At 35.2% G+C, this 17,391-nt stretch overlaps 1 protein-coding gene across 4 annotated transcripts in view; it reads left to right on the forward strand.

The window, feature by feature from the left end:
- ASXL3 (ASXL transcriptional regulator 3) overlaps positions 1-17,391 on the forward strand; it is a 243,119-nt gene that overhangs the window by 160,215 nt on the left and 65,513 nt on the right. For all 4 annotated transcript variants that reach the window (XM_072604508.1, XM_072604511.1, XM_072604509.1 and 1 more), the window contains 3 exons: positions 6,076-6,193; positions 7,141-7,260; positions 17,048-17,211. In XM_072604508.1, the coding sequence (XP_072460609.1) occupies positions 6,076-6,193; positions 7,141-7,260; positions 17,048-17,211 (402 nt within the window). The remainder of the gene's footprint in view (positions 1-6,075; positions 6,194-7,140; positions 7,261-17,047; positions 17,212-17,391) is intronic.

A 17,391-nucleotide genomic window follows, 5' to 3' on the forward strand; every position in this document is an offset into this window, starting at 1 on the left:
GAGAGAACATGAGAGCCAGAACTAGTACAAGTTTCTCATTGAAAGTGACAACTAAACTGAGGCTTACTGGAAGGCAAAAACTCTTAATAGGTGGAGTTAAGTAGATAATTATTCCCATTTTACTAGGAGTAACCACAGATACACTCATATGGTACTTCACATCTTGGGGTCCTCTTTCTGTCACAAAAACTGTTTACGTAAAGTCAAGTGGTCAGTCAGTCAATAAACATTTAATAAATGCACTATGTGCAAAACACTATGTGAAACCCAGAGTTATAAGAGGCAAAAGATGGTCTCTGTCCTCGAGGAGTTTTGATCTTAAGGAGGGAGACAAAAAACAAACATAATATGCACACAGACAAGCTGGATACCCAATAAACAGGAAATCATTAACAGAGGGAAAGCACTAGAATTAAGAAGGGTTGAGAAAGACTATGTGTAAGACAGAATTTTAGTTGGGACTTAAATGTGGGGAGAGAATTTAATAGAGATGAGGCAAGAGAGAGCATCCTCGGCATGGAGGACAGCCAGAGAAAATGCCCAGAACTGAGTGTGAAATGTCTTGTTTGTGAAATGGCAAAGAGACCAGTGTTGGTAGATGGAAGAATACAAGGTAGGAGTAAAATGTAAGAAGACCAGAAAGATGGTTAGGAATGGGAGATTGGCTGTGAAGAACTTTGAATGCCAAATGGAGGATTTTTTATTTGATCCTGAAGGAGACAGGGAGCCAGTGGACTTTATTGAATAAAGGCTGACATGGTTGTACCTCCACTTCAGAAAAATCACTTTGGAGGGTGAAAGATGGATTGTAGCAGGGAGAAATATGAAGCAGGCAATGAGGACCTGAACCAGAGTGATAGCAGTGGCAGAGTAGGGAAGAGGTCATATTAGCAAGATTTTGTAAAGATGATATTGACAGACCTTGGCATAGATTCCATATGGAAGATGAGAGATGGTAAGATACCACCTAGACAGCAAACCTGAGAAACTGGGTGGATAGTATTGCCCTCTACAATACATGGAAGTTAGGAGGGGAGAGAATTTAGAGGGAATGATAATGAGTTCTATTTTGGGTGTCTTGAGTTTAAGGTATCTACTAGAAATTCAGTCCTGCAAGTAGAATCCTGTTCCTCATTAAAATTAGGTTAGTACTTTCTCTGGAATTTCCTCCAATTTATCCTATTCTGTTGTTTGTAAAAAGCTGCGTACATGTTGTCTCTCCTATTGTACTGTGAGCTTCTTGAGATTGAGATTTCTTTTGCCTTTCTTTGTATCCCTAATACTAAGCACAGTGCCTGAACATAGTATGTACTTAATAGTCAATATACATTTATTAAGTGCCTATTATATACTAAGCATGGTGGTAAATGGTGGAAGACAAATGGGGAAAAAGCCATTCCATGCACAAAAGGACCTTATAATCAAAAAATGTTTCAAGAAATTGATAAAGTACAAAGATATCCCTGAAATGGAAAGAATCAGTGTTAGGTTAGAGGAAGCTTATAAATTAATGTAACTTCTGAATAGCAATTTGGAACTATATGAGAAAAGTCACTAAACTGTTCATAACCATTTAACCTAGTTGTTCCACTATTAGCACTTTTTCATCACAGCAAAAACTGAAATCAAAGTAGATGACCCTAGATAGGGGAATGACTAAATAAGCTGGGATATATTGATGTAATGGAGTATATTGTACAGTAATAACTAACAAATATGAGGAATTTAAAGACAAAAAATGGAAAGATGTATAAATTTATGCTGACTGAAATAGAACCAGGAGAACAATATACACGTAATAACTACAGCAATGTAAATAATAAATCATCTTCATACACTACAGAGAATGAAACATACCTCCCTTCTCCCAGGAGAGTGGTGGTTAGCTCTAGGTACAGAATGTTGTTAAAAACATAACAACAGGGTTGCTTTTAGGCTTAATTTTTTTTTTTTTTGTTATTGTTGTTTAATGTTATGAGATGTCAGGGGAGGATATTTGAAAATTACTCTGATGTAAAAACAGAAAAAATCAATCTGCTTTTTTTTTTTAAAGGAATAGTAAATAACAAAGTAGATATAGTAAGGGTAGATCACCCCTTCCCTCCACCCCCTCAGTTTGCCTTAAAGGCAATCAATCCTCTTAAACTTCTCCTGCAGAGAGTGTACCAACTAGAATTGTTAGAGGGTTTCCTCACCTGAGAGTTTTCTGTGGTAATAAAATTACAGACCTGCTTGTCTTGCCTATCCTTGGCTGTGACATGTGTGTGTGCACGCGCACGCGTGCGTATGTGCAGACTGCTTTGAGATATCAGGTCAAGTGAATTGTTTTTTTGTGATAATGGGGATCTGGCCTTGTTTGTAAATACTAGAGAAAGAGCCAGGAGAAAAGGAGAGTTTGAGCATGAAGGGAGGGGGACAGTTAGAGATCTTAGAATTGTAGAGAGGGGTTGGAATCATAGGCACAAGTGGAACAATTGGTCCTGGCAAGGAAAGTGGCCAATCTCTTCCTCAGAGATTGTAAGTGAGGTGTGATGTAGAGGGAATTTGAGATATGTAGTGAGAAGAAAAATGGAGCTCACAACAAATAATTTCTTTTTTCAGTAAAGAAGAAGGCAGTGTTCTCTGCTGAGTGGAAGGTTGAAGGAGGGGATGTTTTAACTTGAGGGTCAGGACTGTGGAAATGTGGCTGAAGCAGGGAGGGGTAGAGGGCTGGTTACAATGAAGATAAAGAATAGGTTTAGGAGGAGTGTGTGTGTGTGTATACATGTATATGTGTACACACATATACACAAAATTATATATATGTGTGTGTGTGTGTGTGTGTGTGTGTGTGTATATATCTATATATATCTATATATATATGACTGATAACCATTTCCCAGTAGATAAATGGTCAAAAGATAAGAAAGTCCTCAAAACTGCAAAATATTCACAACCACATGAAAAAAGCTCCAAATCACTAATAATAAGATAAATGCGGATAAAAACAACACTGAGATTTCATCTCACACACTGCAAATTGGCAAAAATGATCCAAAAAAATCACAACATTATTGAAAGGGATTTTTGGAAGATAAGCACACTGGTATGTAATAGGTGGAGCTATGAAAAGGTACAACCATTTTGGAAGGCAATTTGAAATTATGCAAATAAAGTGACTAAAATGTCCAATCCTTTGAACTAGAGACTTTATTACTGGGCTTTTATTCCAAAGAACCATTAATAAGAAAAAAGTCTCCATATTCTCCAAAATATTTATGTGATAGCTAGTAATTAGAAACAAAGTAGATGTCCTTTGGTTGGGGAATGGCTAAACAAATTTCAGTACATGAATGTAATGGAATATTACTGTTGTAAGAAATAATTTGTATGATAAATAGAGAAGCTTGGAAAGATTTATATGACCTGATGCACAGTAAAGTAAGTAGAACCAAGAAAACAATATATACAAAGTTACTACAAAAGATAAATAGAACAGTGTCACACCAAAGAATCAAAAGTAAATGTAACAAATTATAAGATCAAGTAGGATTTAAATGAAGAAATATGAATGCCCCCCTCCCCCCCACAAACCGCCCCTTTGTGGAGGTGGAAGCTCCATGAGTATTATACATTACATATTTTTTCATAGTTTTTTTCAATATATTGATCATTGTGCTGACTTTTTTTCCTCTTTAAAAAAAATACTATCATATGGGTTAGCTCTCAGAGGCAGAGTGGGAGGAGGAAAGAATTATGGAATACTATTGGTAATATAAGAAACAAAAACAATTATTTTAAAAAGATGAAAGCGAGGCAGAGGGTAGAGATGGAAGAATAAGACATCATTTTCAACAACCAATACACAGTGGGATCTTAGATTCAATTGATCAACCAATAAATATTTATTAAGCACTTATTATGTGCCAAGAAAAGATCAGGGAAGGAAGGATCTATAAGAGTCATGGAGATAGTGACAAAGTAATGGGAAAAGAAACAAAAAAGTAAGGGGCAGATAACTGAAGTCAAGAGACTGGGTGACACCATGGAAAGAGAACCAGTCAAAGAGAGGAGCAAGTAGTAACACTGATGGATATAGCATATAAGCAGAACTATTAGAAGTCATTTAATGTATGTGTGTGTGTGTGTGTGTGTATGTGTATATGTGTATGCGTGTGTGTGTAAAATTTTCCCAAGCAGTTGGTATCCTCCCTCTTGAAAAAAAAATGTGTGTCTGTGTGTGTTTAAAGAAAGAGAAGTTATTGCTTTATATATGTTATATTATCTACCTGGGCTATTTAGCTATAATCCTGGACAGAGTGCTAAATTACCTTTTAAAGATATACTAAAGAAAGTTTCATTAAAGCTTTTGATACTTTGTATTCATAATTGATGAACTAATGTCTGTAAAGTCCTTTGAACTCTTCATAGATTGCTACTAAAGTGATACTTTTGTTATAAAGCCCCCTAGAGAGCAGAGACCTCCCATATTAGCATCAGCTAGAAGATGAGGAACTGAATTGAGTACTGCCTTGAGTATTCCCTGACTGTGTGAACCTAGGCAGTTCAGTAAGCTAAGAGCCTCAATATCTTTATCTGTAAAATGGACATAATGATAATAGTGGCTTACTTTGCAAAGTTATTATGAGTATCAAATGAAAATAATATATGTGTATTTCTCAAAACCCAAGTAACTATAAAATTTGTTGTTATTTTTATTATATAAGAAAGGAAGGAAACAAGCCTTTATGAAGTGCCTGCTACATTCTAGGATATATGTTAAGTGCTTTATAGATATTTTTTCATTTGATCCTTACTGTAAAACAGTCTTGGGCACAGAATGAGGAATGATGCTTGAATGATGGATCCCTTTGTTCTTGTTATCACCATCTTCTTTTGGAATGTCCTTTCCACAGCTTCCATTTTCTCAGATTCTTTCAAAGCTCATCCCATTTTTCAGTTCTGTAATTACTTAAGTGACTAAATCTTGTGATCTTCTAAGAGCCTTTTAGGTACAGCTAATTGGAATACCTTTTCCAAATAATATTGCATTGTCTTTGGCTGCAAAGAAATAGGCAAGTCAGTGATGTATTTGAAGTGAAGTATGTCCACCCTTGGTAGAAGAACATTAACTGGGTCACAGAAATGTTATAAAATTAATAGGAATTACAGACACAGAAAAATCAAAGTCAAAGGCTCAGGCAGCCTGTGACAAGCTTGCTACCCTTTTGAGGACTTTTAGTAGCCCTGTACCTATGAGCTTAGTGCTCCTGGTTTAAGGTTTTTTTCTATCAGAGATAATTTTCTTTGTAAAATAATCACTCAGGACTCTATATTTTAAAACTTTTTAATACCTTTTATTGTGTTATCACTATGGTTGATTCATTTGTGAAACTTAAAGCACTCCCATTTGGAGAGATTTATTCTCGTATCATTTTTTTTCTTTGGATTTGCCAGAACACCATCATGTTCGTGTTCTGAAGGTTAATGCCTAAAGTCAGTCAGACAGAAGCCAAGTGCTGCAAGGTTTCCAAGATTAGGACTGATTCCCTTCACAGAAATAAATGATTCCTGCCATGTTCAGTGATTTCGTGCAGCACTCCACACGGCTGAGTGAGTGCCTCAGTACTGTAGTCCTTACATGCTGTACATACTGATGACACTCTGTGTTAACTTGATTGACTGAGCAGTATACTAGAGAGAACGCACCTGCAAGACAAGTGCAGGCACATATATTTTTATCCTGGTTTCGAAACATTTATTTTACATTTATTTTACTCGGAAATCATAGTTTCAAATTCCAGGGGTCCTCATGTTGTGCTGCAAAGGTAGAGCAAACCTTTAAGTGTTGCTTTGTTGTCAGAATTGCTTTGAAAATGATCTAAAGCTCATCCCCTTTTCCCAAAGCCTGATTTTATGCTTTTGAAGAAAATGACATGAAGGTGACTATTAGCAAGCTTGACAAATTAGTGACTGTAAAATTTGGATCTCTTAAGAGATTTCATTTAATGATAGTCAGATGCCTCATTTAATTCACTTAAAAGAAAAAAATTTTGGTTATATTTTTATGTTGTGTTTTATTATCATGTTTTATAGGCTTTGAGACAGCAGCAGAAAAGAAGAAATGGAGTCTCAATGATGGTAAACAAGGCTGTTCCTCGTGTTGTTTTGACACCATTAAAGGTGTCTGATGAGCAGTCGGATTCACCTTCAGGTAAAATAGCTAAATGATTGTATCCTACATCAGTTCTCACAGAATATTTCTTAGTGATAAATGGCACAGGAAATCTGGAATTGCTGGAAATCAATGTGTACTATTTCTACTTTGAGGTTTGGTTTAATTTGTTTTTTAAATTCCTTCTGTTGATCAAGCAAGTCACATTAGTTGTGCTAAGCCCTGCCTTTAAAAATTAGGTGCGAATAGTACATAATAAATGACTTTTGCAAGTGGCAGTAGGTTCAAGGGATGATGCTTGTAGTTTTTTTTTTCCCCTGATCACTTGAATGTTGAACTTTAACAGTACACCATGTACTGGTGTGTAATGCTATCAAAAGCAGCTCTTTTGTGGGTGTGAATTTGTGTGTCAATCTTCTGTTGCAAAACCAGAGATCCTTTTATTAGTTTTTTTCTGACACTTATTTTTTTAGCACTGTGCAAACTCTTTGCTTTTGGTATATAGTTGATTTATTTAAAAAATATTCAGAGTTGTATTTGTGTTTATTATATACTAGCATTTGTGTTTTTCAGAAATTTCTTAATGTATAAGTTATTTGGAAAGATAGGTTCTTTCTCTGTGTCTCTCTCTGTCTCTCTCTCTCCATGTCTCTCACCAGTATTTGAAAATATTGTATCATAATGTTTAAAACTTATTTATGTTTTATTTTAAAGAGTACTTTCTTGAAATTCATCCTCAAGCTATAAGATTAGTTAATTTATCTTTTGGCTACACATATTAGATCATCTTTTTTTTCTTAATTGACTTACTTTGCTTTTATATTTATTACCTCTAGGGTTAGAAGAATCAGATTATCACTAAAGTACTTTTTAGCAAAGAAAAAGGACATATTACTCTTGGGTTGTTTAAAAATAAAATCTAACTTTTTTTTAAAAAAGAAAACAAGAAAGAGGACAACAATTGTATAACTGTTTTCTTTTTTTAGGATCTGAGTCTAAAAATGGTGAAGCTGACAGTTCAGATAAAGAAATGAAACATGGGCAAAAATCTCCCACTGGAAAACAAACAAATCAGCACTTAAAACGATTGAAAAAGTCTGGTTTAGGTGAGAATACCAAAACTATTTATTATGAACTATTTATGATCTCTTACCTTTTTTATCTTATTGAATGATTTTATAGATTATCCATAAATATTTCTTAAAATACTTAATTCAACCGAGCTGAGCAAATTTCTCACCAGGGTGTCTAAAGCAAAATCTAGGTTACATTGGAGAAAGGAAAAAACTTATTTAAGTGATCTAAGTTTGTTTTCTATGTTTATGAATGATAGTTCTCTTTGAATCTAAAATTAGTGGATAAAATAGGTGATAGAGTTCTTAATGGCATCATTAAAGTAATCTCTTCTTCCAAATACTGATCTCATTAGTGAGGAAGATTTTGTTGCATTTGGGTTTTCATTTGATGGAAATGTGGTGTTACTTAGAAAGAAATGAACTTTCAGGAATTAATCGTAGAACTGCACATTGTGATATAGGATTATATGGTAAAACTGCTGCCTAGCTATAGTGTTTTTCTTAAGCCATTCTCCATTGGTTGCTTGACAAATAGTTTCAAATTTCTGAGAAATCTATGAATGGTAGTGTCTGTGAATCTTGCAGATGAGCATTAAGTTATCTTATTTATTCTTCCTTGATGAGAGTTTTTCAGCTGCAATTCAAGTTGTGATATTTAGAAGGAAAGAAGAAAGAGTCAGTGAAATTATATTAATTGTGCTATGCTGCATCATGTCATATCATGTTATGTTACATCATGTTATGTCATATTATATTGTTAATTTATTTTTCTAAAAAAAAGCTGGGTCTTCCTTTTTCTCCTAGATTTGTAGAGTAAGGGCTACTCACAAGCCCAGATTCTTTTACCACTTCCTCTCTGGATTATTAAAAATTATTTTTGGTGCTAAAGTTTAGCCACATATAAAAATAGAAGTGGTTCTCTTTAATCAGAGAGAACCTTTGAAAGATCTTTGAGACTGACAAATGAACAAGACTGTCAAAGTAAAGGTCATTTTTGTTTTAAAACACTTTAAACATAGCATAACAAGATTTAGTAGGGATGTAAGTTAAATACTTTACTATCACCAGGCTCCAAAGCAGAAAACAAACTGAAAGATGATGTTGTATGTGAATATTCCTAATGACAAAAACTACCAAGCTCATAAGATCATAGAATGGAAATGAACCTGAGAAGTCATCTCATCCAACACCCCAATCTTACAGATGAAGAAACTGATGTCCAGAGAAATTAAGTAATTTCTCCAAGTTCAGCCAACATAGAAGAGTTATAGGTATAGATGTCTCCTGACGTCTTTGAGACGAATGCTTCGTTGTCAGTTCTAGAGAGCAACAATTATACATATTGCATAGAAAGCTTAATGCCTTATAGTGATTATTAGTAAGGAATTCAAGAGACAAAAGAAAAGTTTTATCTCAGATCAATATCCACATATTTATTTCATAAAATCAAACTACAGGATTAGCTATCTCAGTTTATTGGAGGTATCATCAAAAATACTTGAAGTGGGCAATTAATAATCATAGATTTTTAAACTCTGTACTTGAAAAGACACGCACCAGAAAACACATTTGGAGTATTTCTTGGTGATGTTTAATAGCAATCAGCCTGAAGTAAGCTAGGATATTTTACTGTCTTTCACTTAAGAGAGCCTATATTTCCACTAAAGATAGTAATTTATTCAGGGAGGAAATAATCTAGAAATTTTAGTGGACTGCAAGACTAACATCATTAATGTGATCTTGGGCTACATTAAGGGAAGCATAGCTTTCAATGAGATGGATAGTTCTGCTCTGTTCTTACCTGTTTGAAACATATGGAATATTAACGTTGATTTTGGGTATTAAAGTTTAGCGAGGACATTTATAAACTGGAGAGTGAGCATTCAGAGGATGGTAGCCAGCCTGGAGAAGGGCCTTTATGTTCTGGATGAGACTTGAAGTGTTGTCCTTGTGAAAGAGGATGAAGGCTTGTTCTGTTTGGCTACAAAAGGCACAGCCAAAAATGGTGTTTAGGATTTGTAGAGAATAGTTTGATGTATATGTAGAGCTTGATGTCTTGAACATCTTCTTAACAATTAGAGCTGTCCAAAAGAGGAATGGGCTACTTTGAAAGGTGGTGGTCTCCCTCATTTGAAGTTTTCAAGCAGAAGTTAAATGGCCGTTTTCCAAGTGTGTTAGAATAGGGATGATTTGGGGATTATGTGTTAGATTTGATGGTTACTGATGTCCCTTCATACTCTAAAGTTTTGTGATTCTGTAACTCATCTTAATCTGAGAGAATTTAAATTTATCAGAACTTTGTTATCCAAAACATTCTATCAAATTACTTGTCAGTATAAAAAATCTGAAAGACTATAATATTCTGAGAGAAGCTACGCTGATGGCAGAACTAAATTTCCCTTTAGTTATCAGACCTGACAAAGGTGTCATGTAATAGCATCTGATAGAGGTGCAGCATTGTCCCCTAGATATTCTATGTAACATTGTATATCAGAGTAAGACAACTGCAAGGTCTGAGAATGCATGTCCACTGGGCCAAAGTAGAAAAAATTTATAACAGCATGATAACTAAGAAGAAACTGTGTGAACTGAAGAGGGAAAGGCAAGGGATGATCAAAAGTAGGTCAATAGTAGGATTTATACTATTTTAAAGTCTAGGTATTGATTGAGAAACATAGAAAATAAAGAGTAGTAGACAAAGCAACAAACACACGGCAGTCAGAGATAGTATGGTTCATTTGGTGCAAGCAAAGTCAGATAGTATTTATTAAGCACTTACTGTGTGCCAACTACTATCCTGAGAAAACAACAGAGAGTAAAAGTCATAGCCTCACTCAAAGGCAGGTTCAGTAAACTGTATGTACCATCTATTATAAATACTCTTTTAGAGAGACTTTGTGCCTGTTGGGACCCTAGAATACTAAAAAAATAATAGTTTTAGAAGACTGTGAAATATTTATGAAGTAGGATGATGTTCACTACCAGATGAGGTATGTTGTATTCATTTGTAGTCTGTACATATTATGGCTAAAAGAGGTATCTTTTGCCCATTCTGGATATCTCATATGAGAAGTAGGCTGACAAGTGCCCCCACATTACATTTCCTTTATTCCTTGACTTCCAGGGGAAGGATTGATTTGATTTTGATTTTTTTGTTTATTTTTTTAAATTAAATTTTTTTATTTTTAAAATTAGCCAGCCATTATTTTCTTTTGCTCATCCCTATCTTTAAAAAAAGGCAAAAAAACCCACTCCGCCTTGTAAGAAATATGCATAGTCAAGCAAAAAAAATTACATTTACCATATCCAAAATGTTTCTCATTCTGTGTATTTAGTTCTTCACTATGTCAGGAAGTTAGTAACATTCCTCTTCAGTCATCTGGAAACCATGTTTTGTCATTGTTTGGATCATAGTTCTTTCAGAGTTGTTTAGTGTTACAGAATAAGTGGTTTTCATGGTTCTGCTGATTTTATTCTGATTTTATCAGTCCCCCATTAGGTGATCACTTCCTGAGGAATTTATTCACAGTGGCCAAACTCATTAGATCCAGACATAAAATAGAATGTCAATTTATTAATTTATAATAGGTAGATACATTTTTAAAGAGACTAGATATCTATGTCTGCCATCTAAAGTACCTTGTTCCTAATATCGTGGGGAGGTATATTAAAACATCTAAAAGAGGGAGAGTCTGAAGAAGAATTGTTTTGCATTATGGAGTTCACCTTTATAGTGACTATATGCTCATGTTCATTAGAAATAGTGTGATTTCATAAGTTTAAAGTTGGAAGAGACTTAAGGGTTCTCTCATAAAACCTGTTCATATTCTACATGAGGAAAATGAATGAGTTGGCTTATCCAAGTTCACACAGACAATAAGTGACAAATCTGGTTTGACCTTTGGTTCTTCTTGGGTCTCTTCTTTTCTCCTCCCTTGTGCTATTTTCCCTTGGACAAGCAAGAAATTTACGTGAAATAGGTTCTTACTTAAGATTCTTTTCAAAACATTAGTTACCAACTTGTATCACTAGAACACTTATGAAAGCAAGTTAAATTTTTAAGATGACCACTTATGTTAGTTAAATTGAAATTGATTGAAAACAGAAGGAAAGCCCAAAAGAAGGATATATCATCTGGACAGCTTTGAAAGCTGTCAATTAAACTAGTTATATACTTAAAATAAAATGCAGGCTACATAAAACGGAGATCTTGAGTTTTTCCCCAAAATAAAAAAAATAATTTCTCTTTTTTGAGTGAGGCCCCAAAGCCCACTGCTGGGATTCAGGAAGCATGGTGGCAATAGCAGAAGTACATTTTCAAATTCTCTCCTAGGGCAGGTTATCTGGTAGACTTTGCTCTCATCCCTGTTGAGTTGATTCTTTCTTGCTTTAGTTTCAAAGTATAGCATTTTTTTGGCCTGGTCTAAAAATTACCAAAATACATTCTTTTGGAGACCTGGTATGTGTCCTGATCATGTGTGTCCTGATACCCGTTGTAGCTATTAGAAGTATCTTGAGAAATGGAATTGTATTGTACATTTTTCCTCCTCATAGAATCCTATACATTGCAGGGGACTATTCGATACTTATTGAATGAATGAGGTCTACTATATCAAACCTAGTGAGATGAATAATGAATTGTTCCTCACCTCCATACACTCATCTAGTTTTTAATACTCATTTTAGGAATATTGATAATGAAATTTTTCTGCTTTGTTTCATCTAAGGACAATAAGAAGTAGGGAATGGAAAGAGCATGGAGCTAGGAAGGCTTGGGTTCAAGTTCTGCCTCCGTCTGACACATTCTGTTTTTGCAGCTCTGAACAAGTCATGTGATCTTTCACTTCTCTTAGTCTCTACTTTTAGTGCTAAAGGAGTTATTTATGGAAAAAAGTTTTACAAGCTCTGCTCTAGGAAACACTCTAAAACTATTAAGTTGCTGAAAAGGTATTATGAAGAAATTCTTGTTTAAGAATTTAGGGAATTCCTTAGGTGACTTCTCTAAATTGGTGAAATTACTTGTCCAGTCTCTATCTCTATAGCTCAGGACAGTGTCAGATTTCTTAAAATGATTCCTTCTGGGAGTACATATTTGCTGTGTCCATCTTGGTATGAAATAACAGCCTTAGAATTAAATCCAATCTCCATTACCCTCTCCAGTGGTGAGTTGAGTCTTTATTCTTTATGGTCCATTTATCTCATTATAGGACTTCCAACATAACATACCTCACTGATGAATAATGGTAACTTTGCTATTATGTTGTTATCTTCCTCAAGGGTAGCATTTATATTCCAGAAATTCACTTTATTCCACTTGCATGTGTTAGCTGAGGACTAAGAATCTCATGACTATTGCCAAAAGGAGAAGCGGACCTGGAGTTATATGTCATTGACCTAGGGATGGTCCAGCCCTTTTACATCCTCCACTGTGCTTTGTAGCATGGTTTGACACTTGAAAAGCACGATGAGATTTGGTAATCCTTAAAGGTCATGGAAATTTGAGCATGCAACATTCTCTCTGAGGATATAATTATGAAAATACTATGAGAAATGTCTTAGAAATTTATTGTGTTAACTTGTACTCGTAGATGTGTCAGATACAAAGAAAGGTATTGATCAGAATCTGCTCCGAGTTTTTTCCTTAGGAGTGGTAATTGTAGGTCTGTCCGAGACTGGGAACACTCTTTCTGTTCATGTCTATTGCTCTGGCCAGTGGTACATGTTTACTAGTTATTGGCTGGGTAGATTTGTAAACTCAGATCATAGAAAATTTTCTCTTTGAATAGATAAAAGATTTGATTGGGCATTGATTCTACAGTTGTTCCAAATACCTTTGCCAATGTCTTATTAGAAGACTTTGGAACCAGTTGATTAAATTTGTGGTCTGCTCAATAATGGAACACTATAGATCTTCCACAAATCTTCTTGGACACTATCACATTACTTCAAGAGTGGAATGAGATGCAGCTCATCTCATTAGTGTTCCCCTGTTATTCATAGGGAGGATTGTTGGAAAATTCCTTTCCAAAGAATTCCCATCTTCCTCATATAGAATCTTAGGAATATAGATGTGGAGCACCAAGAAATCTTATGAGTCATCCAGTCCAACTTTTCATTTTACAGATGAGAAATCTGGGTCCAGAGAGGACATGTGACCTACCCAAGGTCACAGAGTGTCAGAGGGAAAATTTTAATCAGAGTCAAAAGTGGAATTTGAACCTAGGGCTTGTGGTTCCAGTCAGTACAGTTTCCCTAGTACTGTACTTGTACAGCAGCTAGGTAGCACAATGGATAGAGTACTGGCCCTAGAATCAGGAAGACCTGAGTTCAAATCTGGTCTTAGACACTTACTGTGTGACTCTGAACAAATCACTTAATCCTTTACCTCAGTTTTCTCATCTGTAAAATGACCTGGAGAAGGAAATAGCAAACCACTCTACTGTCTTTGCCAAGAAAACCCCAAATGGAGTCTAATAGTCAGACATGACTGAAATGACTGAACAAACTACTGTTAAGAGATGAGGACTAAACCTCTGGTTTCATAGGTATAGGAAACTCTTAGATGAGGAAACTCTACCAGTGTAGGGTGGCACCTTCTGTACAACTTATAGTCTTACAGAATTGCCTAACTTAAAGATTAAACAAATTGACAAGAGTATTACATTGGTAGATAATAGGATGATTACTTTCATTATGAAATGATCAAATGCAGAATTGGGGTTTGCAGCAGACCAAATAGTAAAAGATCTATTGACATTTCTTCACGTTACCAGTTACTTTAATCTCCCATCATTTGCTTAATTGGGATGTGCTATTAGTTTTTCATTTTTTACCTATTGGTCTTATCTCTTCAACTAAGTTGTTAACATCTTAAAGGTACTTTGGTATTTTATATTTGCTTCGACTGTTAAATGTAATAGTTTTACATACAAAGTAAATGCTTATATATTTTGTTAAATGAATTTGTATGCCCTATCTTAGAAGGAGAATCCTCTGTCTCTACTGGGTAATTCTGAAGTAGTTTTAATCAATGCATCTCTTTCTGTTTTCAAGGGCTATTTTAATTTTCCCCAAGAGACCATTGAGAGAGGGAGTATATACAGGCAGATTTTCCTCAAATGTGGAAAGGAACTGAAGTGTCATCTATAACCTAATGAGCTAACTGGTTCAGATTATATGCTTAATGATAATTAGTAAGGCCCTAAAGTAGAAGATCCAGTATATAAACTTTCATAGCACTTACTTTTCAACAGGAAGTTCCTTCCTTAATATATGTTACAAGAATATGATTTTTTTTTTAAAACTTGGATTGGAAAGTTTAAGGAATTTTCTTTGGCCTTAACAAAATATCTTATATGTTGGATCCATGACTTATAAGTTGAGATAGACCTGCAAGTTCCATAGATACTGAAATAGCAGACACCTTAACTTTTATGTGTGAATAAAAAACTTCTCATTTGTCCCCATTAGCGTTATCTACTCTTTAATATTTCCATATATTGAAAAGCTTTACTGTTGAAAAAAATACTACTAATTTTGTTCTTATGTTTATTAAGATACTACCATCCTGAAAAGGAGGCATTTCCATAGAGCTAATTCTGATGATTATTTGAGGGCAGGTCCTGTTTTGTTTCTATCTTTGTAACTTTAACACTTATTAGGGATATAAGATAAAGAACTGGAGCTATGACTTCATTGGTACGTAGAATTCCAGGGTGTGGAAACTTTTCTGGAGTGACCTTCGAAATCTGCCTAGGGCTCCAAGAAGTTCAGTAATTTGTACAGACTTGTAGCCAAACTATGTCAGAGGTGAAACTTAAACCCAGCTCTTCTCAGCTTTCAAGGCAAGATTCCTATCCATTTTAATCCACATAGCCTCACAAGCATTCAGTAGACATTTTACATATGCTCATTGAATGAATGAATGAACCCTGGGAGGAATGTCATCTCTTAGTCTCTCTAGAGTCTAACTCAGATCTTTTGTCCTTTCATATTTGGTAAAAACCTTATTCATTATTTATAGGTTAATATTTAATTCTTGAAGATTTTCTGAAGCTTATGGATTGTAGATATCTTTGAACCGTTTGGTAAATTAACTTATTTCTGGACTGAGTAATGATTTTTATTTTGTAATGTCAGTATAGTAATCTGATCATCAAAAGAGCAGCAGATTGTTTGATATACCTTTATTTTATTATGAGATAAAGATGGAATAATATAGAACAATTAAAAATATAGAGATGGAACAAACATTGGGTTATAAAGCTCATCCTGTAAGTTGTTATATGTCATAGAGGTAAATAGAGAAGCTTCAGATGTTCAGAAGAGTATGGGAACCCATACCAATTCAACTTTGTCAGTGGGAATGATTCTCTTTTTATTAAAGAATTTTGGTACATTGTCCTTTTACTAACATAACATTAGATGATGTGCAGTGGGGGCTTTTTTAATTGGCTTTTCCACCAACTGATCTTTAGAGAAGTTAAATTTTTTCCAGTTTTGTAAAAGACAGCCCAAAGGTGAATTCCTTGGGATTGATGAATTTTGACCCATTTCTTGCTGTGGGGCTGGAAGTCCCCCCCCTCCTTAAAGGAAGACATGGAAGTAAGCCTTGAAAAAAACAAGAGGACAAAAATAACCAAGTTTTCCCTGATTTCCTTGCGTCCAGGAAATCCAGAGAATTGGGCACCCACTTAACTGACGTTTCTCTCACCTTCTAGAGCCCAGAAAGTTCAGAGAATTGTGCTTTGCAGGGTATGCCCAGGTCCATAACCTCAAACACAGCCACTGGACCAACAACCTGAGTCTCTAACTCTCTAGCGCTCAGAAAGTTCAGAGACTTAGCCTGATACTGGGACCTGAAGCCAGGTCCGAAAATCCACTACCAAGGTGCTTGGAGAGCAAGTAGGGGATAGGAAGAGGGGGAGGCTTACATACCTTCCAGTTTTAGCAGAAGAACTTGAGATTAGCAGCTTTCCCGGTCAGGGAACCATAAATGAAGAGGTTTAGGGGTGATAGGGACCCCAAAATACTGATAGTCCGGGTCATGCTCAAATGAATTCGACTCAAGCCTTCTTAAAGCCAAAGAAAACAAAGTTTATTAAAGATTCGCCAAATTGGGTTGCCTCTTAAAGAACCTAAGCATTTGTAACGCTTGTATTCACAAGTGGGCCAGATAGAATCCCAGCTAGACAGAGTCTGAGCTGGATTGGATCTGAGCCTCCACCAACTGATCTATGGCAAATGTTTAGAATCCTGGTTCTCAAGCAGTATTTTAAAAAGGAATTTCCATTTAACCTGCCATGCTTAGACCCCTGCTTTCATGACCCCAAAGTATTCCAAAGCTACTTAGGTATTAGCTGTGGCAGTAGAATTAAAAAAAAAAAACAAACTGGGGTTGAGGGGTGGATAGGCAGTCAGGTTTAAGCAACTTGCCCAGGGTCACACAGCTAGAAAAATATCTGAGGCCACATTTGAACTCAGGTTATTTTGATTCCAGGGCTGGTGCTCTAGCCACTGCACCACCTAGCTGCTCCAGCAGTATAGCAATTTGATAAGTTAATGGAATGTATTTGTTCATCTGACCTAAGATGCCAATCAGAGTTAAAAGTATATAAGTAATTCTTACTGAAAGATGAGGTAAATAAAAAAGTCAAAAGAAGACAGACATAAAGGAAGAATCTATTAAAATTCCCCTCTTCAAATATCAGCATTTTAAATAGGGATTGAAACTTAACTGTCTTGCCAAAATGATATATAATTTAGCCCACACATACCAATCTACATTGAAGTTGTAATTCTTGCTTGTTTACCACAGGACACTTGAAATGGACCAAAGCTGAGGATATTGACATAGAAACACCAGGATCTATTCTTGTGAACACTAACCTGAGGGCGTTAATAAACAAACACACGTTTGCTTCCTTACCTCAACATTTTCAACAATACCTCCTGCTTTTGCTCCCGGAAGTAGATAGGCAGGTAAGTAGAAGTTTTAGGTTTTGGTTTTCAAGTGCTAGTTATGTTACAAGGAGATCTAGAGCTATTATTTAGTATAATTCCCTTTGAAATAATTAGGACTACTTTACTCAATTTTAATTTCTTAGTGTAATCTATAAAATAATAATGATTTCAAATTTCAATAATGAGCCAATTATATCT

Source organism: Notamacropus eugenii, chromosome 4, assembly GCF_028372415.1.
Source record: "Notamacropus eugenii isolate mMacEug1 chromosome 4, mMacEug1.pri_v2, whole genome shotgun sequence".
In the NCBI taxonomy this organism is placed as follows: domain Eukaryota; kingdom Metazoa; phylum Chordata; class Mammalia; order Diprotodontia; family Macropodidae; genus Notamacropus; species Notamacropus eugenii.